This window comes from Chenopodium quinoa, unplaced genomic scaffold (assembly GCF_001683475.1).
Source record: "Chenopodium quinoa cultivar QQ74 unplaced genomic scaffold, ASM168347v1, whole genome shotgun sequence".
Taxonomy (NCBI): domain Eukaryota; kingdom Viridiplantae; phylum Streptophyta; class Magnoliopsida; order Caryophyllales; family Amaranthaceae; genus Chenopodium; species Chenopodium quinoa.
Genome location: NW_018742649.1, coordinates 566,282 through 590,712, shown reverse-complemented (window position 1 = coordinate 590,712; position 24,431 = coordinate 566,282). Strand labels below are relative to the sequence as shown.

Sequence of the window (24,431 nt, the reverse complement as noted above, 5' to 3'; positions counted from 1 at the left end):
CGTCTTTGAGACCTCTAAAAAAGTCTGTATAAGCTACCTCATCCGGTAACCCTTGAATATGTATTCTCATCAGGTTAAACCGCCTGATGTAAGAACGAAGCCCCTCCTTCTCGCCCTGCTGAATTGTTCCCAAATCAAGGGTCGTTTTCTTCGCAGGGATGTTCATGGCGAAGTTGGAGGCAAACAAGTAAGCAAGCGTCCTGAAGCTGTTTACACAACCAGTCGGCAGGTTGCCGAACCATTGCTGTGCGATTCCTTTGAGAGTCGCTGGGAAACACTTGCACCAAGTGGGATCATCCAACCCTTGGAGGTACATCAGGTTGGTGAATGCCATCAGATGGTCTTCTGGGTTAGTAGTGCCGTCATAGGCGCCTACTAGTACATTTTTTACTTTGGCCGGCTGAGCGGCTTCAGTAATTTCCTTGGAGAAGGCCGACGGCTGTTCACCAAGTCTAAGCAACCGTAGCTGCCAGTCCATAGGTTGGACGTTTTTTGCTGTAGGTCCACCAAATGGAGGTGGCTGCATAAAATACTGTTGTTGCGGCACAAATGGTAAGTTTGGTACCGCCTGGGCACTATGAAAGCCGGACTGACGGGAGGTGCCGCCTGACTGACTCTCATGGTACGACTGAGTATGCCTCATCGAGGCATTTCGCAAACTGTCTTGAAAGTTTGAAGTAGAAGCCGATTCTGACAATCGGTCACTCTTCTTCTGCTCTAGCAGCAGCCGAGCATCTGTGAATGTTTGCTTTGACCCGTCCGCCTGAATATGACGAACTGGTTTCCTATTTCCTGTAGGATAACGGAATTTTGTGAAATCAAGGGCAGGTGGCTCCCGCTTCCTAGATTTAGGATGAGGAGTCGCCTCTCGCCCTTGAACTGGCTTCCTCTTCAGTGAAGTGGAGGGTTTCTTGGCCGACCGCTCCTTGACTAAAGCAGTCGGCTTCTTGTTGATCAACTCTTGAATCTCTCCCTTGAAGTCCCTCATGAAGGTCATGAGTTCGTTCCTTGTGATGGGAGCAGACCCGTCAGTCGGCTGTTGCCGAACAGGCGGTGCGCCTGCTGGCTCGCTTCCTGTTTGAAGATGCTCCCGTTCCCTCCTTTCGGTATGACGGGTACGTCGGGCCCTTAGGGTCCCGTCTGGAGCTGTATGAGTTTCAACTTCAAATTCACTTTCGGTGTCATGGTCCGACTGAACTTGAGGGTCGTCTACGGGACGCCTCTCTTCAGGAGTCGGTACAGACTTGGATGCCATCTCTGAAGTACTCTCCCCACAGACGGCGCCAAATGTTTCGGGGTTTTCTGATGTCCTGCGGGAGAGTTACAATTCCGAGACTAGAACCGGACGCCTGTACCTGCAAAATAACGGAGACTCCTGAGAGCTCCGCCTCCAACGGTCAAGTTAGTACCTGATTAAGGAGTAATTAATGCGGAAATTAAAGTAATAAGGTCTCTCTAGGTGAGAGTGTTTAATGTTGGTAATCTGCTTTGTTAGCGAGATCAGCCGGTTATTAGTGTGTTCCGTAACGTTTCTGTTCTGTCTCTCTTAATGAGGATTAATTAAGTATTTATAGTCTTGAGAAGCGTGCCACTCTCTAGGTTTAGGGTAAACCTAGGGCTGACCGGGCCTCTAAACAAGATTGGGCCTTGTTGGCCGGTTTTCCCATTTGGCATGGGTGGACACGTGGCGTGTCTCAATTGGTCCGTAGAGGACGTATCTGTGATTGACACGTGGCAGGCTCCTATTGGCCTACGTGAAGGACACGTGGCGGAACCTGGTTGGTCCACTTGTCAGACGGTGATTGGTGGATTAAAATCCCCTAATCACTCACCCCTATGCTCTAGTAAATAAAATAAAGGAAAAATTGTCAAGAATAAAACGACCTTTAACGAGTCTTCTAATAATAAAATAACCCTTTGAATTATTTTGGAATTAAACGACCTTTGATATGCATTTGAATAGGTTAATTAGGACACATGTCATAATGTGATAGGTAAGTTTTTTTTATAACAATTTTCATATTAAAATATTTATTTTATTGAAAAAAACTAATTAATCCCATCACCGCCCCACTGCCACCACCCAACCACCACCAACCATCACCCTTATTCACCATCTCCAGCCCCGACAAACCCCATATAGCACCCAATCCCCGGACCGCAACTCCAGCCCCCACCTTCATCGTCCACCAGCCCCGGAATCTATGGCCAGCCTTCACCCCCACTCTCCACATCCCGTCATCCCCGACAAATCCCACACTAGCCCAAACCTGTTGGCCGAAACCCCCTTCCCAACCCGTTACGAGCTCGGAATTTCGCACTCGAAACCCTTCCATCACCAATTCTTACCCCCGTCATTGTAAAACACCCACCACGATAACAAGTCGTGGCGCACAATTGGCGTTGCGAGAAGGGGAGGGGGAGGACTTGGGGCGCTGTAGGGAGAAGAGGTGGAGGGCTAGGGGTGTCTCGGGAAGCGGAAAGGGGGAGGGGGTTCGGTGGCTTCGCGTAGGAGGTGGCTGGTGTTGGTGTCGCTACAGGGAGAGGAAAGGAAGGGAGTCCCTGATCGTTGAAATGGGTAAGGGTAGGGTGTTTTTTTTTTTTAATTTTTTTAAAATAAAAATAAAATAAAATTCATTTTATTTCACAGAAGATTGTAAAAATTGAAATAAAAAATCCATCCTAACAAATCACAATGTGACATGTGTCTAAAGTAACTTATGTAGTAGGTCACCAATTTTTTATTTTATTTTATTTTATTTATAAAAGATGCATGTCAAAGGTCGTTTTGTTTCGAAATAATCAAAATATCGTTTTATTTTTTTTGAAAATCGGTGAAAAGTCATTTTAATCTTGATAGTCTCCTTCTCTTTTTCTTCGCTCGGGGAATTAGAGAAGGAGACTATTGCGTTGCTGAAGCGGATTCAGAGGTTCTCGACGACGCAAGACAATGGGGTTTGTGCTGCAGCTCATATCTTCACTAAGGTAGGCTTTTCTATAGCTAGAGGAGCGGGGGTCTAGATTGTATCTCGGCTTCCCACAAATTTCCTGTAGGTTGTATGACTTTTGTTTTTGAAATAAAATAATAATAATAATAATAATAATAATAATAATAATAATAATATTGTAGACACATAGTACAAAAGGTTGTACTGTTGACAACAAATAGTTGAGGTTGTATTATTTTGCATTACAAATTCTTAATTGAACCTGGTTCACACTAATTTATTGTGGACCACCAATATTAGAGACAATATCACTACGTGAAAAAATGAATTTGGCACCGGTTCAAACCCGGCCTAAGGCACCGGTTTGAACCGCTGCCAATGTGGGGGGTGCCAAAAAGGGGTTTTAAAAGGCACCAGTTCGAACCGGTGCCAAAACTTGGAATTGGCACTGGTTAACCGGTGCCAAAAATGGACAAAAAAAAAAAAATAATTTTGTTGTTTTTGGCATCGGTTAACCGGGGCCAAAAGTGCCAAAAATATAATTTTTTTTTGTTTTTTCCACTTAAAAATTAATTAGTCTAAAATACATAACAACATCAAAACGTAACATAAATCGAATATCGATTAAAACACATCAATATCATCGAAAATTACAACATCAATATCATTGAAAATTTGCAATACATAATCAAAAAAAAAAAATTAAAACATATAAATACAAAAAAAAATTACAATATAAATTTTTTTAAAAAAATTACAATATTGTTAATAAAATAAAAACAACAAAAACACCATTCATTCTTGTATCTTGCTTCTTCGATTTCATATCTGAATAACATATCTGCACCAATTATAAAAAAAAAACATTAATACAATTAAGCTTCGAAAAAAAACCCAGAATTTAATCCCAAAAATTGAAAAAAAAATTCAAACCCAATCTGAAAAACGAAAACCCAGAAACCCAATCTGAAAAACCAAAACGCAAAAACCCAAATCTGAAAAACCCAATCTGAAAACAACAACCCAGAAACGCAAAAACAAAAACCCAATCAAAAAACAAAAACCCAGAAACCCAATCTGAAAACAAAAATTGAAATCGAACAAAACCCTTACTATTTGGATTTTAATCGACAAAAACCCAGAAAACAAAAAAAAATGAAAGAGAAGTGAAACAAAAACCCATAAACGCAAAAAAATTGAAACAAAAAACCCGTTGAAACCCAGAAACGCAAAAAAATTGAAACAAAAAACCCTTAATGTTGTTGTTGTTTGTTACGGTGGTGAAACCCTTGTTGCCGTGGTGTTGTTGTTGTTGCGGTGGTGGTGTTGTTCTTGTTGCGGTGGTGTTGTTGTTGTTGTAGAGAAAGAGAAGTGAATGGGACGGAGAGATCGAGGAGAGAGAAGGGAGATCGAGGAGAGAGAAGGGAAAGGAGAGAGTGAAAGAGGCGGATTGAGAGGAGAGGGAGGAGCAAGCTGCGCTTTTAGGGTTTTAAGGAGAGATAAGGCCGGTTTTTTTTTTAATAATTAAAAGGTTCGGTTCGCAAAGGCACCGGTTCAAACCGGTGGCCTTTATGTTTTAGGCACCGGTTTGAAGTGAACCGGTGCCTTTTATTCTGGTTCAGCTTTGTACCAGTTTTGTAGCCCATTTTTGGCACCGGTTTGGACTGAACCGGTGCCAATTAAGGGGTGCCTTTTTGATATTTTCTACTAGTGTATGATTGTTTGATTAATAAAAAAAATAAAGGTCACTATATTAAGAGCCTGTTTACATTTACTGAACTGAGCTGAACTGAACTGAACTGAACTGATTAGAGCTGAACTGAACTGAACTGAAATTAAGTAAATGTGAACAGGCCCTAAAACAAAGGTTATTATGTTGAAATAAAAGTTAGTATGACATTACAAAAGCTATAAGAGGTTAATTTTTTAATGAAATTTTTAGTATAATGGTCAATATGAATAATAAAGATCACAATGATAAAATTAGTTCAATATAGTGTCGTATTTTAACTTCATAGTAACATTACTATATTAAAAATTTAGTTACTATATTAAAATTAGGGTCACAATGTTGAATATAATGTCAATTACGTGTGTATAAACCTTAGGTCCACGATAATATTCGCGTAAGATTTTCTGATTTTGCATATATCATTAATGGTAAAGGAGCACTCAACACTGCTACAGAACTAGGGGTAAAGACTCAGAGACTCGTTTCGAAGTCTCCCTCGTCAGCCGTATTGAACAAGAAACGAGGTGAAACAGCAGAAAAAACCAACAAGAATAATGGACGTAAAATCTCTAGCAAAATCGAAGAGATCTCACACTCAACATCATCAACCCAGAAAACCCCATCATCATTCTTCCAAGAATACTTCATCTTCTTCTTCAACTTCGAATTCTGCAACTTCAAAAGATGGTAAAGATAAGAAGAGGACTACTCAACCATCACCGCCTTCACTCCCTTCCAATTGGGATCGATACGATGATGAAATTGAAGAAAACAGTGTTGAATTGGATTCGGATGATGTGGTTAAACCCAAGAGTAAAGGGGCCAATTTCAGTGAATTGATTGCCCAAGCTAAGGAGTCTCCCTCTCATTTTTCCAATTCTTTTGATGATAGAATGCCTGGTGAATTCTCATATTTTAATTGTAATTTACTAATTGAGTGCAATTTTTATATTGTTTATGTTATTTTTGTTGGTCAAAATGAATTGGGGCACCTTGGTTGAATTGATGATTAAAAGTGTTGATTTTGTTTGATGTTTGCCGAGTAACATTTCACAGTTTTAATTAAAGTGTTATAATTGTAAAAGGGTACTTTGATTTTTGGGTTGAAAAGTGCAAGATTTGTTGAATGTTGTGTGAATCTTAGAGTTTTGATACATTTTCATGCTGGGTGCTTAAAGTGGAGTTTGATTTGGTTAAAGTGTTGTAATTGGACAATGGGCATTCTGATTCTGTTTGATGTTCATGTTGATGAATTGGTTTGTCCAATACTCAAAGTTAAATGACTTTCTGTAAGCTCTTTATTATATTAACATGTATTATTTCTAGAGTTTTGTCAGGGAGTGGCACCAATGCTTGCTGTTAGGGGGAAAAAGATCATTTTACAGAATAGGGATGATGATTTTCTCATGCAGGATGAAGCAATTGGCATCCAAGAGGTATCAACTGAACATCTATGCAATTGGTATTTTAGTTTTATCTTTCTTTTGCTTGCATTTGCTTCAAGTGTATGATATCTGATCTAAACAAGCATGTCTTGATTTATGTGCATGGTTGATGTATGGATTTCTCCTTTTCTGACAGTTTACTTTGTACTACCTATATCAATAAGCTTATGTTTAAGTTGCTCCCACAATTCTGCTTGTTACTTTCCAATTTAAGATTTGGATCCTTTTGTATAGAACAGTAGAAAGACCCCCTGGGGTACAAAAATAAGCGCCAACCTCATCCAGAGCTCTGAAGTGTAATTAAGGTGTTTTAAAATCTTAAAGGCTGAATTTCAGGGATCATTTCATTTGTATATATGCTCATTTTGGTGCTGGCACATTGGATTGACTAGGATTTTTGTGTGATGGTGTGACTACGTGTCCAAGTTGAGTGGCTGCCTTGTTGCAAACAGGAAACTACTTAACTGTTAAGGGGGTGTCTGGGATTATTGCGGTTTTTTTATTTTATTTTATTATATTGTTTTTCCATTTATTTAAACAAATATTAAACTAATTAACGTTTGGCTACACCGCCTAAAAAAACAAAATTTGAATAGTTTTTTTATAAAACTGCAACGGAAAAGAGGAAACCACCAAAAGCTGTTATATAGTTTTGGTTTTGGAAAACCCTCATCCCCCACATCTTTCCTGTGTCTAATCTTCTTTCATTCATACACATACTAGGTTAATCAAAGGCGCAAACTTTTTCATCTCTTTAACATTATCATTCTAGAGCGTACTATCGACAATGGGGCTGAAAAGTCGATGATTGGAAATATTTATTATTCTTGTCTGAACCGTGAAGATGTCGGCAAGCGAAATTCTGCAATTACCAACGCAGCAATGACATGGAACATGCTTTACGTTCTTATTTTTCCACCGCCTTCTATTGCCATTGACTTTGCCGACTAATCTACTCTTTCTTTGTGTTTTCACAATCCTCCCCTTTCCTGTAAATAATTTATATTAATTTAAGCTTTTATGTCAAATTTAAACCCAGAAGGAAGGGATAAATAGGGCTAACAGTAACAATGTTGAATGATGATGATTGTATAGGAAAACATCGATGGTGGCCATCCTTGTGTATTATCAGAGGCTAAATGGGTATCCCAATTTTTTAAATTTTATTTTGATTAAATTTGTGTTTTTTTTTTCTTGAGTTTTGAAAAAAAAAAAAAATCTTAAATCAAAACAAAAGCTAATTTTTTGTTTTTTTTTCAAAAACTCAAAACACTAAAACAAAATAATGCCAAACTAGCCTTAAGATTGTGAAGTAAACTATAATTATCGATACCCTTGTTGGTAAAAGCTTTGCAGTTGCTGATGTTCCTTTGATACTTAAGGATAAGTAAACTATAATCATCGATATTGTTGTTGGTAAAAGCTTTGCAGTTGCTGATGTTCCTTTGATACTTCAGGATGCTGTTTTCAAGAGTTTAAAGGTGTTCTTCTGCTAGGAATAGATAGCTGTTTTAAGAACTCATTATCACAATGCCCCTAAGTAGTCATAGTTGAATATACTTAGCTATCTTAGCCAACGTCTAGAACTGTTTGGTGCATCTTGCAAACACCCCTGCTTTAAAAAGTCTTTGCTGTTATTAGCAAGAACCTCTGCTGAATTGATATATCTGCAGTGATTATCGTGCACTCATAGTTCTTCTAGTATTTATAATTGTTCACTACTCCAGCTAGGTCTTTACTTTATCTGATGGAATCATGCTGCTAAACTATTTTAATGAAAGTTGTCATTCTTCAATTATATATGGGTTAAGATTTATAAGAGGCCAACACAGAATTCTTAAGTTGATAGTACATATAATTTTGGGATTAATTGCTGAAATTTCATGTTCCCTTTGCATTTTGTCAACAAAGTGTACATCAGTGTTTCATTCAACTGCAGTTTGACAGACTATGCCTCCACCAACCATTTAACCTTGAAAATTTGTAATGTAGTTGGTTTTGAATAATTAGGCGTATTTCTTTTTCAGATAGTAGAAAACTGCTTTATTGACTCATTTATGATGCTAACAGTTGAGTTTTTTTTAACAATCTTTAAAGAATCCTCTTTTCCTATTCAGGTATTTTTTTATTGGTCGTTTACTTGTCTTTGGCTGCTTATTATTGCATTCATATGTAATATTTCTTTTATTGGTTGGCTGCTTGTACATTTTGTTGACAAGCAAAATCCTATAGATCAAATGTCAGTGATGGCTTCATGCAGTCTAGAGCTGTTAAAAAAATCGTGTCACTTTTATTATTAATTCATTACTATTTTTAATTTCTTGGGATTTTTTTTTTGGAAATTTTGCAAAAAGCCACCTTTTAAATCTTGTTTTTTGCATATAACCACCTATTAAAAAAAAATGTTGCAAAAGACCACCAATTTTAAAATTTTTGTTGCAAAATACCACTTTTTAGGCCAAATTTATCAATTGTTTTAAAATGAAATGATGGTAATTTGCAACAAAAGTTTTAAATTGGTGGTCTTTTGCAACATTTTTTTTAAAAGGTGGTTATATGCAAAAATAAGATTTAAAAGGTGGTTTTTTGCAATTTTTTTTTTTTTTTTTTTTTTTTTTTTTTTTTTTTGTTTTTTTTACTGGGGCTATCTTTTCCTGTTTCCCAAAAGTAGTAAATGCTGAAAATCATATCGTTGTACTTGCACAAGAAAATGATATTTGTCTGTTTTATTCTTCATTAGAGATGAATATAGATGATGACTTATTAAATTGATAGAAAGTGTTCACTGGTGGATACTTACCCTGTTACAGAAAGTTTAATACACCTTTTATTTTCTTGCATTCCATGATGTTTTTAAATCTTAACACTTTTACTTTATTTCATTTTTTTGGCGAACCTCTTGTACTATTTTACCCCTCATATCCCTCAAACTTCCATCTTTCCTCTCATTCTTTCTTATGTTTCCACTCTTTCTCACACACACCCCTTTTTTACACTCTATCTTCCTTTAGGTCTTTAGCCTTAATTTGTGTTTCAATAGTAAATGTTAAGAAGTTTCTGAAACGGATGTTGAAGAAGGTAAAACTGCTGAAATTGGACAACTGTGAAAGCTATGAAATATACATACTTGGTTTTACATGACTATACTATAGTATTGATTAAGCATTAATTTTTCCATTGATAGCACTTGGATTGGTGCATGACTCATAAAGTCTGAATTAGTACTCTTTTTGGAAATATTTATTATGCTGGTACTCTTTTTGGGAATATCTATTATGCTTGTACACCCTTAGGGCTACAAATAGAAAAAATCTTTAATGCAGTTGTGTTCTGATTAATATACTTTCTCTCATTCTGTATTCTGATAGCAGATTACATCTATTATTATGCCAGGATGCCTTGTAAAGCTTTCTTATTTGTTCTTGTAATCTATACTAGATACCATCTTTGACCTTAGATCTAAAAGATCTTGCGGAGCGGCTATCAAAAGTAGACTTAGCCAAAAGACTCTTCGTTGAATCAGATCTTTTTCCTCCAGAGTTGGTATGTACCGTTTATCTCCATTCTTCTTATGATGTTAATCAATGATTTCCTTCCTGCATGCTCATAATTAGAAGTTTTTATTCATCATGGCATCGCTACCATGATTTGATGCTTGCTTGAGTTTATGCACTCTATTTCTGTAGTTGTAGCCAACACCCCATTTCCTGCATTTGTCTGTTTTTTTTTTTATTTTTTTTATTTTTTATTTTAATTAATTACAGCATAGCAGCTATTAATTCACATTGGAAGATAAAGTAGAAGTAAAAGTTTGATAATTAATTAAGTACTTTGGGCTTGCTCCAAATATGCATTGTACTTGAAATAATGTACTTTACTAGATTACTATATTTTGAAATACAAATGTGAATCAACTTGATAGAGAAGAAACTGCAATATGATTCAAACATCTAATCCTATCCACATTATCACATTTAATCCAAGGCCAATTTTATCCTTGGCAAATTTCTCTCTCTTTCTATATCTATGCTAAAGTTAAAAATAATAAATATAGTTAATTAGAACATTCATCAATGGTATGCACTAGGATTTTTATATCTTAGGCCATGTTTTGTAATTGGCTTTTTGGTTAGCTTTTGGTTTTTGGCTTTTTTAGGTGATCAAACAGCTAAAAAATGTGTTTAGCAATTGGTTTTTTAGTCAGCGAAAAAGCTGGCTTTTAAGTCAAAATGAAAAAGCTGCTTTGAGTAACTTTTTTTTTTGTTGACTTTTTGGCTTATTGACCCACAAATTATCTAATAAAAAGCCAACAACCAACAATTAATTTAGCAAACACTTTTATAAACAACCAGTTTAAACAACCAATTTCAAAAGCCATTATAAACAGCCAAACATTCCAATTTCAAACAAGCCAAGTGAACCAGCCAACCGCCATTTGCCAAATAAGGCCTTAGATGTAGATAGGATCATGATGATGTTCCTAGTTTCTCATTTAAGGGCAATGTTAACGAATTTGCATTTATCTACTTTAATACCATGGTTTATGGCCAAGATTTGATACAGTTGTACATGTTATTAGTATAAAGTTATACAGGGAAGGAGCGGTCAGGGCTTTTACTTAAATTTTTTTTCTCATACGGTTATTTTTTCAAATTGTTGAGAGCTGAATGAGAGAGTAGCTATGAGCTGCTAGTTGAGTTATTGTATCTTACATTTAGTGTATTGGGGATAAGCTATTTACTTTAAAATTAAGCACATATCCTACTTCCTAAAAAAAAGGATTATAGACTGGGAGTACTGGACTATGCACTTCAATTTCTAGAGCTGAGATCCTGTAATGAAAACTCATCATTTTGAAAATGGGAAAAAGAAGTCCAAATTAAATCCAATTTGTAAGTGTATCTATTCTCATGCAAATAACTAAAAGTATTGGTTTTTACTATGGACTCTTTTATAAGAATTTAAAACCTCAGCTTTATTGAAAAAAATCTGGCTCCACTCTTGAAGATTTCTATAGAAGAAATCTTAGCATTAAGACATGTTTAAAGTAACCCCAATCTACTAAAGCTAAAAGAAATTACATAGAAGCTTTTAGTTGTTAAAACTGATACTGCTTCTTACTAATGCCATTTAAAAGGCTTATAACAAGAGACCTTGTAAAAGTTCAAATAAAGACATAGGTGGTTCTGCGCTTGTGCCTTTTCAACTAGTTCAACGGTGGTCTTGATAGAGCAGAGTGACTGAGTGGTGGCAACATAGCATTAAGAAAGTTGTGTGTGTTATTGATGCTGCAAATAATGAGAATAGTATCCACTATATAATGATTTAAGTCATTGAAAAATGACTTATTTCATTACATGTAAATTTGGTGTTTTACGAGTCCTGAGGTTCATCATTGGCAGAATAGTCTTATTTGACAGTTATGTTTCTCAAATAATATTGGATGGCTATAGGGTATGTTGGCATTTGTCATATCGTAACATTTTATGACGTATATCATGAGATCCCAAGTATAACTTCTCTAAAAATCAACCTAGATCCCTCTATGGTAAATTTACAAGAGCATTAAACCAAGATGCAATCAAATATATCAATCTCAATTACCATTTCCACGTCAAAGTTAGATCAATATGCAATTACACTCACTACCTTGGATGATCAATCCACTTTAAGCTAACAACATGCCACCCATCATTGATCAAATTTAGTCACATAATAGTCATCAAATTCATCTCAATTTACTCAATAGCTCATGATCAAGCTTCACCACTCTAATAATTATGGAAATTGAAGAAATTTAAGGGATACTAAGATTATAAATATGAAATAATCAGCAAGAAACTAATCAAACAAAATGGAGAACTAAATAAAGGATTTTGTACTTAATCAAGCAACCAAACAAAACTAGTACTAATTAATAGATTAACAACTATATATGATCAAAAGAAACTAAAACTAAACTGAAACTAAAGTGCAAGGAATAAAATCTTGACTGTTGAATTAGCCTGCATAAATGTTGAAGAACTTGATTGTTTCTACACATTCTCTGGTAAAGCTAAAAACATGAACAGTAAAATGATTAAAGTCTAATTCCTTCATTACATGAGAAAAGGAGTATATTTATGAAAAGGTTAATGAAAAAGAATTAAGAAGTCATGTGCAGGCTGGTGCGGGCGCGCCAAGTGGGTTGTTTGGGCAGTTCCCACACTACTCGCCCACACCGTTGCTGAGCTGCGCTTGCAGTTTGGGTGGACTGCCCGCGCTAATGCCTGCACTGCTGGGATGCGGCTGCTGCTATGTGCTGCGTATGGTCGAGGGATAGTGCGCCCGCATAAGGCTTCTGTCCGCAGCAGTAACTAATTAGCATATCTTCGAACTTAGGTGCGGGCGCACTACAGGGCCTGTGCCGCTCTCTGACTGACTGCCTCTCTGCTATACTCTACTTGTTTCTTGTTCTTCCAAAGCTCCATTATATCACTTATTTTGAGCACCCTTTCCTCAAACAAGCTTCGAGACACTCCAGAAACCTACATGTAAAAGCCAAAAGTGAGTATGAGACTAAGAGGGATTATCATCAAATTAAAGTAAGACCCCAAGTAAATATGTAATTCTTTTGATTACATCTCAATATGCTAACTAGTCAATTATTGAATCAAAATGGCTAAAAACATGCAGTAGAACAACCAAAATTACCCTAGATTCCTACTCTTTGAGTGTCATTATGTCCACTGTGCACATCATGCTCTTGGTTGTACAATCGAGCAATTGAAAAGCTGCTGGTTATAGCAAAGGAGTAAAATATGCTTTGGTTCTATGTTAAGACTTCCAGGGCGAACATAATGGTTTAATGACTAAGAGTTACTTAAGATGTGATTCTTTACTAATTGTTATTCTTAAATGTTCCTCTGAGAATATTTTTTGGCTCTATATATTAATTCATGAACTGTGCTAAGGTGGCTTCTGGTATTATGATCCCATAGAAACCAGCTTCTTTCATGCCTAGAGTATTAGTCAGAACTTATATTTGCTATATAATTTTACCCCTTGATTAGCCTTTCTGTATCCTTGAAAACTCAATGGGGTCTGAGTCAGTAGCTCTTGTTCATAGATTTGCTGGCGAAGATGAATCTTTTTGTGGCGATTCTTCCTTTTGATGTATGATTTCTACTTACTGGTCATTCTGATCTGTGATTTTCTCTCTCCGTTCTTATTGTTCCAGTAGGGAATTGGGTTCAATGTTTGTGGCCTTTCTAGTTCAGATTTCTTTTAAGTACAGAGGTTTTATTTATTTATTTATTTTCATTGCAGAAGCATCAAAATGCTGCTTAGATTATTATATCATAGAATGTGTCTTCAATTTAGGAAAAATTGATTTTACCTACTTTTCTTTAATGAAATAATCACCTTTCATAATTTGTATGATATTCAGTTACCTTCCATTATTTTCTTTTGTAGGTTTTTCTATATCAAACTAAAATTGTTATTTCCCCCTTGTTAGTTTATTTAACGGTAAATCTTTTGCTTATGAAGTAACTAATAAAAGATGATAGAAATTTTCAAGAGTAAATGAATGCATCAACCAAATCTCTTGTTAGTGCAAATAAAAAATTCAGTCTGAATCACATTCTTTTCTTTTTCTTGTTCTATTTTCCTTATCTTCCGGGAAGATAATGCTATGACTCAAGGGAGGTCTCCTAAGCAAATCAAAGTTTATGAGAGAAGGCGCAAATCAGGTAGAGGGCAGGTATTCTATGAGCTGTCACAAGAGGACAAACAAGAAGATTTTCCACCGAATGTTGAGGCAACAGGGCAACAATTACCTGGAGAAGAAGAAGACAAAACTTGTAATGATTAGGTCACTGATTTAAGAGAGAATGCTGAGTATATAAGCAGAGGAATGTAAGAGAGTAGGGCATGTTGAATGAAGTAATCTTGTAGCCGTTATTTAGTAGTAGAGTAGCCTCCAAGGTAGAACCTTTCACCATTGTAGTTTCAGCTTTTAATCAATCAAAGACTCCAACTTTACTCTCTTATTTCCCTTATTTACCTATCAATCTAGTGTTGGAATCAGCAGTCCATAGCAGAGCGGTTCATCATGGTGACACCCGCGCTCTCGCAACGGGCTAATGCAGCCGATGAGAAAATAGGAAAAGTAGAATCGAGGTTGCATAACATTGAGCAGAAGTTCGACCTCCAAGAAGCTCACCTGGTGGAGAAGATGGGAACACAAGAGTCGACCATCGAACGTGCAGTACAGGCAGCGGTGGCCGGAGTTCTGGAATCGGAGAGATAAAGAGCCGAGGACGTGCTGTCCAGAACCACCACTGGAGGAGCGGCTTGATCGATTTCGTATCGACCAGGCCGAAGCGGCTGGCGACGATTGAAAGGGAGAATAATCTGAAATTCAGGGAGGAGTTGAAGAGGGCCGCAGCCGGAGGAGGGCACAGACCACCACTCGGTTTCCAAACCATCGTCAACTTGGAGGTTGAGGGAAGCCAGAATGGAGGAACGGGAGTAAATGAACCCCAGACCAACACTCGAAGAGGATGGAAAGGAGAAGGGCATGGCGAAGAGGAGTTTGAGATGAGAAACTGGCCGGGAGGGGGTGGTGCTAACGGTGGCAGCCATTGGAAACACCGGAAGCTGGAAATGGCGATATTTGAAGGGAAGGATCCCAATAATTGGATTGTGAGGGCAGAAATGTTCTTTGAGTTTTATCAGTTGACTGAGAGGGAGAAGTTAGAAGCGTCGGTGGTGGCCATGGACGGCGACGCTCTGAAGTGGTTTCAATGGGAGGAGAAGCGGAGGCCGTTTGTAGGGTGGACCGATCTAAAGCAACGTATCCTCTATGAGTTCCGGCCGTCGCACTCGGGTTTGCTCTACGAACAGTGGCTGGCTGTGAGTCAAGAAGGGACGGTGGAGGAGTATAGGAGGAAGTATATAGAGATGGATGCCCCTTTAGAAGGCATACCCGAATCCTTGATGATGGGTCAATTCATAAACGGGTTGAGAGGTGATATTAATCGGAGGTCCGACTCCTTAACCCGTAAAATCTGGAGGGAGCTATGGAGTTGGCGGGTCGGATCGAGGAAAAGAATTGGGTCTGTCAACCCAAAAGGCTCAGTCAAAGCTGGGCGAGAAGTGGGCCGGCCAACCCTTCAATACGTCCTTGTAGCCCAACAAATCTGGTGGGTTAGGGTTGGTCCAGACATATGGGGTACCCAACCATTCTGGATCCAACAAGTCGTGGGGTAATATACCCAACACTGAGTCTCAGGCTTCTACCTAGTCAACATAAACAAATCGACTGGAGGTTCCCAAAATCGAACCACCTTTACGCGACGCTTGACGGAGGCAGAGCTGCAAGAACGGAGGGCAACAAATCTTTGTTTTCGGTGTGACGAAAAGTGGAGTGTGGGGCATCGGTGCAAAAGGAAGGAAATGAGTGTCTTGTTAGTGGCCGGAGAAGAGGAGCTCGAGGAAGAAGGTGAGGTGGAGAACGAGGAGGACATTGAGGTGTCCTTGTGCTCTGTGGTCGGAATTTCGAACCCCAAGACCATGAAATTGCCTGGATCAGTGGGAGGAAAAGCGGCGGTAGTAATGGTGGATCCGGGGCCCACCCACAATTTTATAGCTTTGCAGCTGGTGGCCGACGCTGCGGTTCCGGTATCCCGGGGTGGAGAATTTTCGGTGGCCCTGGGCAACGGCGAGACGATCAAAGGGAGGGGAATTTGCCGACACGTAGAGGTGGTGTTGGACGGAGGGGTGTCAGTCTGGGATGATTTTCTTCCTCTGGAGTTGGGGAGCGCAGATGTGATTCTCGGCGTTCAGTGGTTGGAGAAGTTGGGGGTTGTCACCACCAACTGCAAGACGCAGGTGATGAAGTTACGATTGGGGGGACTGCCAGTGACGCTGACCAGAGATCCGTCACTTGAGAAGGCCCGCATTTCCCTCAAGGCAATGGTTAGAAATGTGAGCAAGGAAGGGGGAGGCTTATTAATTGAGTTATGCAGCTTGGGAAGTGGGGAAATTGGTGAAGGCAGTGAGTCCACCCCACCCGCATTTTTGACTGAGATACTCCGGGAATTCCAGGGAGTATTCAAGATGCCAGGCGGCTGCCACCGCACCGAGGACACGAGCATTCGATTGTTTTAAAGGGGGGTAGCAACCCAATCAGTGTTAGGCCGTATCGTTATCCCCAAATACAGAAAGATGAGATTGAAAGGTTGATTCAAGAGATGCTACAAGCCGGCATAATACAACCCTCCACGAGCCCGTTCTCGAGTTCGGTAATTCTTGTCAAGAAGAAGGATGGCTCGTGGCGTTTCCGCGTCGATTACCGTGCTTTGAATAGGGGAACAGTGCCCGATAAATTTCCTATTCCGGTAATCGACGAATTGCTAGATGAATTGAATGGAGCAAGGTGGTTTTCGAAGTTAGACTTGAAATCGGGGTACCATCAAATTAGAATGAAGGCCGAGGACATCCTTAAAACCGCATTCCGAACCCATGAGGGTCACTATGAGTTTTTAATGATGTCGTTTGGGTTAACCAACGCTCCCGCCACATTTCAATCCTTGATGAACGAAGTATTTAAACCCTTTTTGAGGAAATTCGTGTTGGTGTTTTTTGATGACATATTGGTGTATAGTAGAGGGGAGGAAGAACACAAGAGACATGTTCGGTCGGTGCTAGAGAAATTGGCAGCAAATGAGTTGTATGCCAACTGGAAAAAGTGTGAGTTTGGAAAGCGGGAAGTGGCTTATTTGGGCCATGTGATTTCGGAAGGTGGAGTGGCAATGGATATGGATAAGGTGAAGGCCATTGTAGATTGGGAAGAACCGAGGAATTTGAGGGAATTGAGGGGGTTTCTCGGCCTCACCGGGTATTACCGGAAATTCGCGGCTCACTACGCCCAAATTGCAGCCCCCTGACCAGTCAGTTGAAGAAGGATAGTTTTTGTTGGGGGAAGGAAGCAACTCAGGCCTTTAAAACCCTTAAGGAGGCCATGATAACAGCCCCTGTTTTAGCTATGTCGAATTTTCAAGAAAATTTTGTGATCGAGACTGATGCATCAGGGTTCGGATTAGGGGCTGTCATGATGCAACTTGGCAGGCCTATAGCTTACTTCAGCAAGTTACTTGGTGTCCGGAACTAGGCTAAATCCATCTATGAAAAGGAGTTGATGGCTATTAGCCTAGCAGTCATGAAATGGAGGCATTACCTCCTTGGGAGGCACTTCATTATTCGCACCGATCAACACAGTTTGCGCTTCTTGACTCAGCAAAGGGAGGTGGGTAGTGAATACCAGAAATGGATGCGGAAATTGATGGGAATGGACTTCGAAATACAATACAAGCCTGGCCCATCTAATCGGGTGGCCGATGCTCTTTCGAGAAAAGGAGAAGCAGCTATCCAGTTTGGGGCTTTGATTTCAACCCAAAAGGTGGACTGGGCTGACTTGGATGCGGAGGCAGCCCCAAGACCCATGGCTGACAGAATTGAAATAGAAGTTATCAGTGAACCCAGAAGCTTGCAAGGGTTTTTAAGTATTGGATGGCAGGGTACGGTACAAGGGCAGATTGGTGGTGCCCAAGAAATCAAAGCTAATTCCAGTCTTACTCAGAGAATATCATGATACACCGGTCAGTGGGCATGAAGGGGAAGTCAAGACGTACTTGCGCTTGGCAGCCGACTGGTTCTGGCCGGGCATGCGCAAGAAGGTGGGAGAGTATGTTGGTACTTGTGATGTCTGCCAGAGAAGTAAAGTGTCCCAACAATTAGCAGCCGGGTTGCTACAACCGTTTCCTGTGCCTGAGGTGATTTGGGATGAAATTTCGATGGATTTCATCGAAGGGCTTCCTCTTTCGAAAGGTGTGAATGTCATCATGGTGGTTGTGGATAGGTTGTCGAAGTATAGTCACTTTGTGGGGCTGAAGCACCCTTTTACTGCTCTGAAGGTGGCATAAATCTTCATCAGGGAGATAGTTCGTTTACATGGTTTTCCATCTTCCATTGTGTCGGATCGGGATAAGGTGTTCTTAATTATCTTTTGGAAGGAGATGTTCAGATTACAGGGGACCCATCTTAAGCGCAGCACATCATACCATCCCCAAACGGACGGCCAAACAGAGGTGGTAAACAAATGCCTTGAAACCTACCTTCATTGTTTTGTGGCCAGTCAACCCAAGAGTTGGGCACAGTGGCTTCCGTGGGCTGAATATGCCTATAACACATCCCCTCATACCACCACCAAGATGACCCCTTTTAAGGTGGTTTATGGGAGGGATCCTCCAAAATCTGGAAACCAAGGGAGGGGTCAACAGTTGTGAAGAGTTTAGAGGAGGGACTGCTGGAAAGGGAACTGATTTTAGATGAGCTTCGCATGAATATCAATTGCGCTCAGCAATTAATGAAGGATGTTGAGGACAGCAAGAGGAGAGAGTTGGAATTCGAGGTAGGGGACTGGGTGTTTTTGAAGCTCCAACCGTATAGGCAGCGTACAATTGCCAAGAGGCCTTATGAGAAGTTGGCTGCTCGCTTTTATGGCCCCTTTGAAGTAGAGCAGCGGGTTGGGAATGTGGCATATCGTCTTAAGCTGCCAGACAATTGCAAGGTGCACCCCGTGTTTCATATCGTCTTGGGCAGCAGGGGATGCTCCGGTGAACCCTACAATTCCATCCAACCTCTCAGCAGACCTTGAGTTAATAGTGGAACCTGAAGAGGTGCTGGAGGTCAGGCAGAAGTCAGGAGGGAGCAGCCATGACTTGGAGGTGTTGCTCAAGTGGCACGGACTGCCTGCCTTTGAGGCCACTTGGGAAGACTTTGGGATGATCAACCTCAGATTTCCTTCCTTCCACCTTGAGGACAAGGTGAAGGTTTTGGGGGGGAGTATTGCTATGACTCAAGGGAGGTCTCCTAAGCAAATCAAAGTTTATGAGAGAAGGCGCAAATCAGGTAGAGGGCAGGTATTCTATGAGCTGTCACAAGAGGACAAACAAGAAGATTTTCCACGGAATGTTGAGGCAACAGGGCAACAATTACCTGGAGAAGAAGAAGACAAAACTTGTAATGATTAGGTCACTGATTTAGGAGAGAATGCTGAGTATATAAGCAGAGGAATGTAAGAGAGTAGGGCATGTTGAATGAAGTAATCTTGTAGCCGTTATTTAGTAGTAGAATAGCCTCCAAGGTAGAACCTTTCACCATTGTAGTTTCAGCTTTTAATCAATCAAAGATTCCAGCTTTACTCTCTTATTTCCCTTATTTACCTATCAATCTAGTGTTGGAATCAGCAGTCCATAGCAGATAAGAATTCCTTGGCCTGCAAATGGGTCTTTTAGATATGCTTCAGCTCAACATTATTAGGCTGAGTCATGTACCATCGGCGCTGTGTACAAATAAAAAACTCATTTGGATTTAGATAATTGCAGTTTAGAAATGAATTTTCAATGAAATCTCAATCAATATTAGTCATATGGCCTCCAATATTACTTTGCTTTGGATTGACTTGATTTAGGTCTAGGTCAAAAGCACGTTACCATTTGGGTACAATTTTGGTAATTTGAGTTTAGTAGTTGGTCATGAGACAACCTTTCCATGTTGAATTTAGTTCTGGAACATAAGTTTTTAGTGCTTAAATGAGCTTATGTAAGTTATATGCCAAATATCCCCTAGTATTGTGATGAACAACCGATTCCTTGATATACTTTGTACACTAACATGGTCTTTTCTTCATGCTTCCTTCATGTTTGCAGCATCACCAAGATGCGAGAGAAGCTGATAATCAGGCGCCTTTACATACATCTGAGAGACAAAAGATAGAAAAAATTGACAGTTTTGGTGAGTTACTAGCTCTTTATTTGGAAGAGGAACGAATGGCTAAGAGTCATGATGTAGAGAAAGATGGTAAGATGCCTTCATCAAATAATACCAGCCGCCATGATCTAGATCCAGAATCAAAATCAGAATCTAAAGGTGATATAACATTGAGCCGATTGGATGACATGGAATTTCTTGATGATAGAGAAAAAGTACAACTTGATCATGGTAGCAAGAAACATGCAGAGAGCAAATTAGATGATGTAGGGCAGGTTAGTCATGTAACTAAGCAAGTTGCAAATAGCAAATCAGACGACTTGGAATTTCTGGATGAGAGAGAAAAGCCTGAGTTTAGTCATGTAAGTGAGCAAGAAATAAGGCCGTTATCAAGATATGAAGCTGCTTCTGCAGAAGCAGAGCTTGACATGCTTCTTGGATCATTTAACGAGACAAAGCTTTTTGATACTCCCTTAAATCAAACAGGAACCTCTGCATCATTTATCACGGGACATAAAGCTAATCATTTAGCTCCATTACAACATTCATTGGGCCAATCTGCACCTGCATTTCCCATCATAAGTAGTCTCGATACTGAGCTTGATGACCTCCTCGCAGAAACATCCAACCCAAGCAATACGGATAGTCTTTTCCGATCCACCCAGGTTCCCTCATTGTCTACACCCCAATCCGGTTCCAACTCCAAGGCTATGGAAGATTTTGATTCTTGGCTGGATACTATATAATTGTAATTTCTGAATTCCTGTTTGTATTCTAGATGTGTATTGTACATGTTTGTCAAAGTCTATACTTTCTTCCTTTGTTATTCTACTTGATAGATTTTGTAGTTGACTGAACTAGTTGTTTTAGCACTCTTCTACAATCACTGCCCTTGGCTTACGTAGTTGCTACATCATGTGTTTCTGCTTTGGACAGGTGGAAACATTGACAATTCTGAAACTTGTCGAGGGATATCTTGTCAATAATAGCTGTTTTTATCTGAATTTTCCTCTGTAAGAGGTGATTAATCAACAGTATAGCAACTGCCTTTGACAGCAATAGTTGCATTCATGCATTAGGTAGTATAGTCATCACTTGGTTATTGGAGCGGGGCTGGTGGGTGTATTATGGCTGACCCCAACCATTGTGGGTGGGAAGCTAAGTTCTTGGTTTGAGCCTGTACATTAGGCAGACTTTTAAGCCACGATTTGAAACAAATCTAGTTGTCGCGATTTCTAGGCTGTGACACACCTCATGTTATGTAGCTTATCCTACACTCAACTTTAAGTGGGAAATTGTAGGAACTTTAATCAAGTAAAACTTCAAAAACTGTCTTAATTTAACACCATAGTTTTGTCTTTTCATCTTAAGGCAACATATCTCAGACTAGAGAAGAAATGTTTTATTACTACTAAATCATTATTAAATTCTAAATATGATTATATTTACAATCCCTTTTGCATGCCCCCGGTTTACAATGATTTTATTGTACATCGAACATTTTGCAAGAAGTGACCCTTTTTTCGTATAGAAGTGACCCTTTTTCTTCTACAAAAGTGACCCCTTTTTTTCACAAAAGTGACCCTTTTTTATTCACAAAAGTGACATTTTTTCAACAAAAGTAACCCTTTTTTTTTCAACAAAAGTAACCCTTTTTTTTTTCACAAAAGTGACCATTTTTTTCACAAAAGTAATTAAACTACATATGCAAAACAGAGTATCAAAATCAACAAAAATAAACACAAAATTAACAAGTCATGAAAAAACAGTACAATCACTCAAACAAATCAAAAGTCGCCGCCGAAACCATCGCTAGCGACGCTGAAAGTATTGAAACCATTGCCGATTCTACCATTTCCGACTATCTCACCGAGCAAAGCGACGACGATGACTCTTTCTTCGAGTTAGAGCTCGCTTCACCTTAAGAGAAGGAATCTAAGCCGAAAATCTAATTAAATCGCAAAGATTAAGGGAAAATATGATGAAAATGAAAGAGAGAGAAAGTAAAGTATGAAGAAGAGAGAGAAAGTACCATATGAAGAAGAGAGAGAAAGTAGAGTATGAGGAAGAGAGAGAAAATAATGTGTCTCAAGTTTTGCCAGGAAGCACGTGAAGGAATTTGGTAGAATTTGGTAACAAATTCTTTCTTATTTGTTACCGCCAATCCCGCCATTCACTATATTAATATACATCGGTTTTTTTTTTTAAAAAATTTTGTATTATATTTATGGGGTTTAGGTGAAATCAGTTACAATAAATACAAAAACAACCCCCCCCCCCAAAAAAAAAAAGCAGTTTCTTCTTATTTAATTGCTCATACTTCAAAGCCATAAGGCCCCTGCATCTTTAAGAATTGGAGTCAACTCGCCAGTAATATGAGCCGCCATAACCTTATCCAAGTCACCAAACCACCGCCCACCAATAAACACCGTCGGAAAACTCACCAGTTTTTCACTACCACCACAGTTGGACCCCACTTTTTTAAGCTCATCTACGACGAGTTGCTCATCTTGCTCATCAATTTCATAAACAGCTGGACTAACTCCAAGGCCAAGTAGCAAACGTCGTACAACATGGCTCATGCAACACCCACGTCGTCCAAAAACTGTCACTGCATTTTCATCAACTAGACTCTTAATGTCTATACTCTCCCCCTTCACCGCCATCCATTTCGACAAAGATAAACTTGCATGATCATTCAAGGATGATGGTGTAGGAAATAAATTTGTTGTGTGCCATGCCTTGTAAGGAAGTGCTTGGTACATTGTTACCTTTTTGAAGATATATTTTTTAAAAAAGAGTTTGATATTATTTTTGTTGGCCATGTAAATTGGAGGGAGCCTATACCATATTTATGGATGGAATGTGAAGAAAAGATTTGTGTCAACGACAGTTAGCATATATTTTATTGTGTATTACGTGCTACATTACGTCAATATAAGTAATTGCTGATGTGTTATTACATCACTCTTTGAGTCATTGCCTATCTTTCTATATAACTTGAGTCATTCTTACGACAATTATGAGTATTTAATAACATAAACTCATCTATGCCCAAATCATCATAAAATTTATAATTTTGATCAAAATTATTTTGAAAGGGTTAATGTTGAGGAAATTTTGTTAGAAACTACTCATAAATAGCCTGTGATAAGGATCAAATTCCTTATCGAGTTTCTGATTTCAGAAACTAAGCTCAATACCTAGAAAAGATGGAGTATGAAGAAGAAAGAGAAATTAGAGAAGAAGAAGAGATGAGAAACAGAATAGAGACAGAAAGGAAGAGAGAATGTAGAGAGAGAAGTTGTATTATATTTCTTAATTAGCCAAATACAACTCACCTAAGCTTTAATAAGCATAAATGCAAAACAGAAATATTTCCTTTCTAACAACCAAACTAAGGCAGAAACGACAAAAACAAAAAGTAATTCACAAATAAACTTCAATTCTAACAAACTTTCCCCCCAAATATTTCAGCTTAATACTCTTCATACTGTAACATATCCTCCCCCTTTAAGAGGCTTGTCCTCAAGCCTGAACAACAACAAACCAGGAAACATGGCTTCAAAATCATCCTTTGCCACCTAAGAAGCTTCATGCTGTGGCTAATTCATCCATTACACCAAATATTGCACCTGATCAATACCAGAGACAGGAATTGACCTTGATTCCAAGATACAAGTAGGAGAAGATGGAATAGGAGCCTCCTGATTCAATTTAGTTGGCTGGACAGCTGTTGCTCGCAGAGTTCCACGTAAAGGATTTAGCTGAGATGCATGAAAAACATTGTGAATTCTTGTTGAACTAAGCAACTGCACCTTATATGCCACCTTTCCAATTATAGCAGAAACCTTGAAAGGGCCAAAGTACTTAGCAGCCAGCTTTTGATTGCTCTTGCTACCCACAAAATGTTGCCTATAGGGCTGCAACTTGAGCCAAATCCAATCATTCACCTCAAACTTCTTTATGTTGTGCCTTAGTCAAATTTTCCTTAAGAACCTTTAGTATCATTTCTCTCTTCTGCATGCTTCTATCAACTAACTCATTAGCTGATTCATCAGGGAGATAGGGCAAATGAATTGGGGGAGCCTGACAATATAAAACTTCATATGGAGTCATGCCAGCAGAAGAATGGAAATGAGTATTATACCACCATTTTTCCATAGGGAGATAATTACACCATTCTTTAGGCTGATCCCTAGTCATGCACCTTAGGTATGTCTCTAAACACCTATTTACCACCTCAGTCTGCCCATCTATTTTTAGATTATAAGAAGATGATAAAAGGAATTCTGTACCTTGCAAAGAAAATAGCCCCTTCAAAAAATAACTAAAGAAAATGGGATTTTTGTCACTCACTATACTCCTAGGCCACCCATGGAGCTTGAACACATAATCTAAGTATACCCGAGCTACCTCAACAATTGTAAAAGGATGCTTAAGGGACATGAAATAGGCATATTTTCTAAGTCTATCAACCACCACAAA

At 39.0% G+C, this 24,431-nt stretch overlaps 3 protein-coding genes across 3 annotated transcripts; 1 reads left to right on the top strand and 2 right to left on the bottom strand.

Annotated features, from left to right (window-relative positions):
- Positions 1 to 5,105: 5,105 nt before the first annotated feature.
- Positions 5,106 to 20,971, top strand: LOC110721967. Its single transcript, XM_021901200.1, has 4 exons — positions 5,106 to 5,580; positions 6,007 to 6,116; positions 9,564 to 9,668; positions 19,883 to 20,971. Exons 1-4 carry the CDS (start codon positions 5,235 to 5,237, stop codon positions 20,687 to 20,689), a joined length of 1,368 nt encoding a protein of 455 aa, XP_021756892.1. The 5' UTR covers positions 5,106 to 5,234; the 3' UTR covers positions 20,690 to 20,971.
- Positions 20,972 to 21,180: 209 nt separating this feature from the next.
- On the bottom strand, positions 21,181 to 22,845 carry LOC110721968 (glutaredoxin-C9-like). Its single transcript, XM_021901201.1, has one exon. It carries the CDS (start codon positions 22,766 to 22,768, stop codon positions 22,265 to 22,267), a length of 504 nt encoding a protein of 167 aa, XP_021756893.1. The 5' UTR covers positions 22,769 to 22,845; the 3' UTR covers positions 21,181 to 22,264.
- A 576-nt stretch (positions 22,846 to 23,421) lies between these two features.
- Positions 23,422 to 24,149, bottom strand: LOC110721953. The gene is made up of 3 exons (XM_021901188.1): positions 23,904 to 24,149; positions 23,590 to 23,794; positions 23,422 to 23,477 (listed from the first exon to the last, which is right to left on the bottom strand). The coding sequence occupies exons 1-3, from the start codon at positions 24,147 to 24,149 to the stop codon at positions 23,422 to 23,424; spliced, it is 507 nt and encodes a 168-aa protein (XP_021756880.1).
- Positions 24,150 to 24,431: the final 282 nt, after the last annotated feature.

What these genes read in the sequence shown, in the direction of transcription:
- LOC110721968 (XM_021901201.1), bottom strand. Translation starts at nt 22,768, where the DNA reads ATGGCCAACAAAAATAATATCAAACTCTTTTTTAAAAAATATATCTTC.
- LOC110721967 (XM_021901200.1), top strand. Translation starts at nt 5,235, where the DNA reads ATGGACGTAAAATCTCTAGCAAAATCGAAGAGATCTCACACTCAACAT. An exon ending in TTTTGATGATAGAATGCCTG is followed by an intron (nt 5,581 to 6,006) that starts GTGAATTCTCAT and finishes TATTATTTCTAG; the next exon opens with AGTTTTGTCAGGGAGTGGCA. An exon ending in ATCTTTTTCCTCCAGAGTTG is followed by an intron (nt 9,669 to 19,882) that starts GTATGTACCGTT and finishes TCATGTTTGCAG; the next exon opens with CATCACCAAGATGCGAGAGA.
- LOC110721953 (XM_021901188.1), bottom strand. Translation starts at nt 24,149, where the DNA reads ATGACTAGGGATCAGCCTAAAGAATGGTGTAATTATCTCCCTATGGAA. An exon ending in CTAAGGCACAACATAAAGAA is followed by an intron (nt 23,795 to 23,903) that starts GTTTGAGGTGAA and finishes GGCCCTTTCAAG; the next exon opens with GTTTCTGCTATAATTGGAAA. An exon ending in AAGGTCAATTCCTGTCTCTG is followed by an intron (nt 23,478 to 23,589) that starts GTATTGATCAGG and finishes GTTGTTGTTCAG; the next exon opens with GCTTGAGGACAAGCCTCTTA.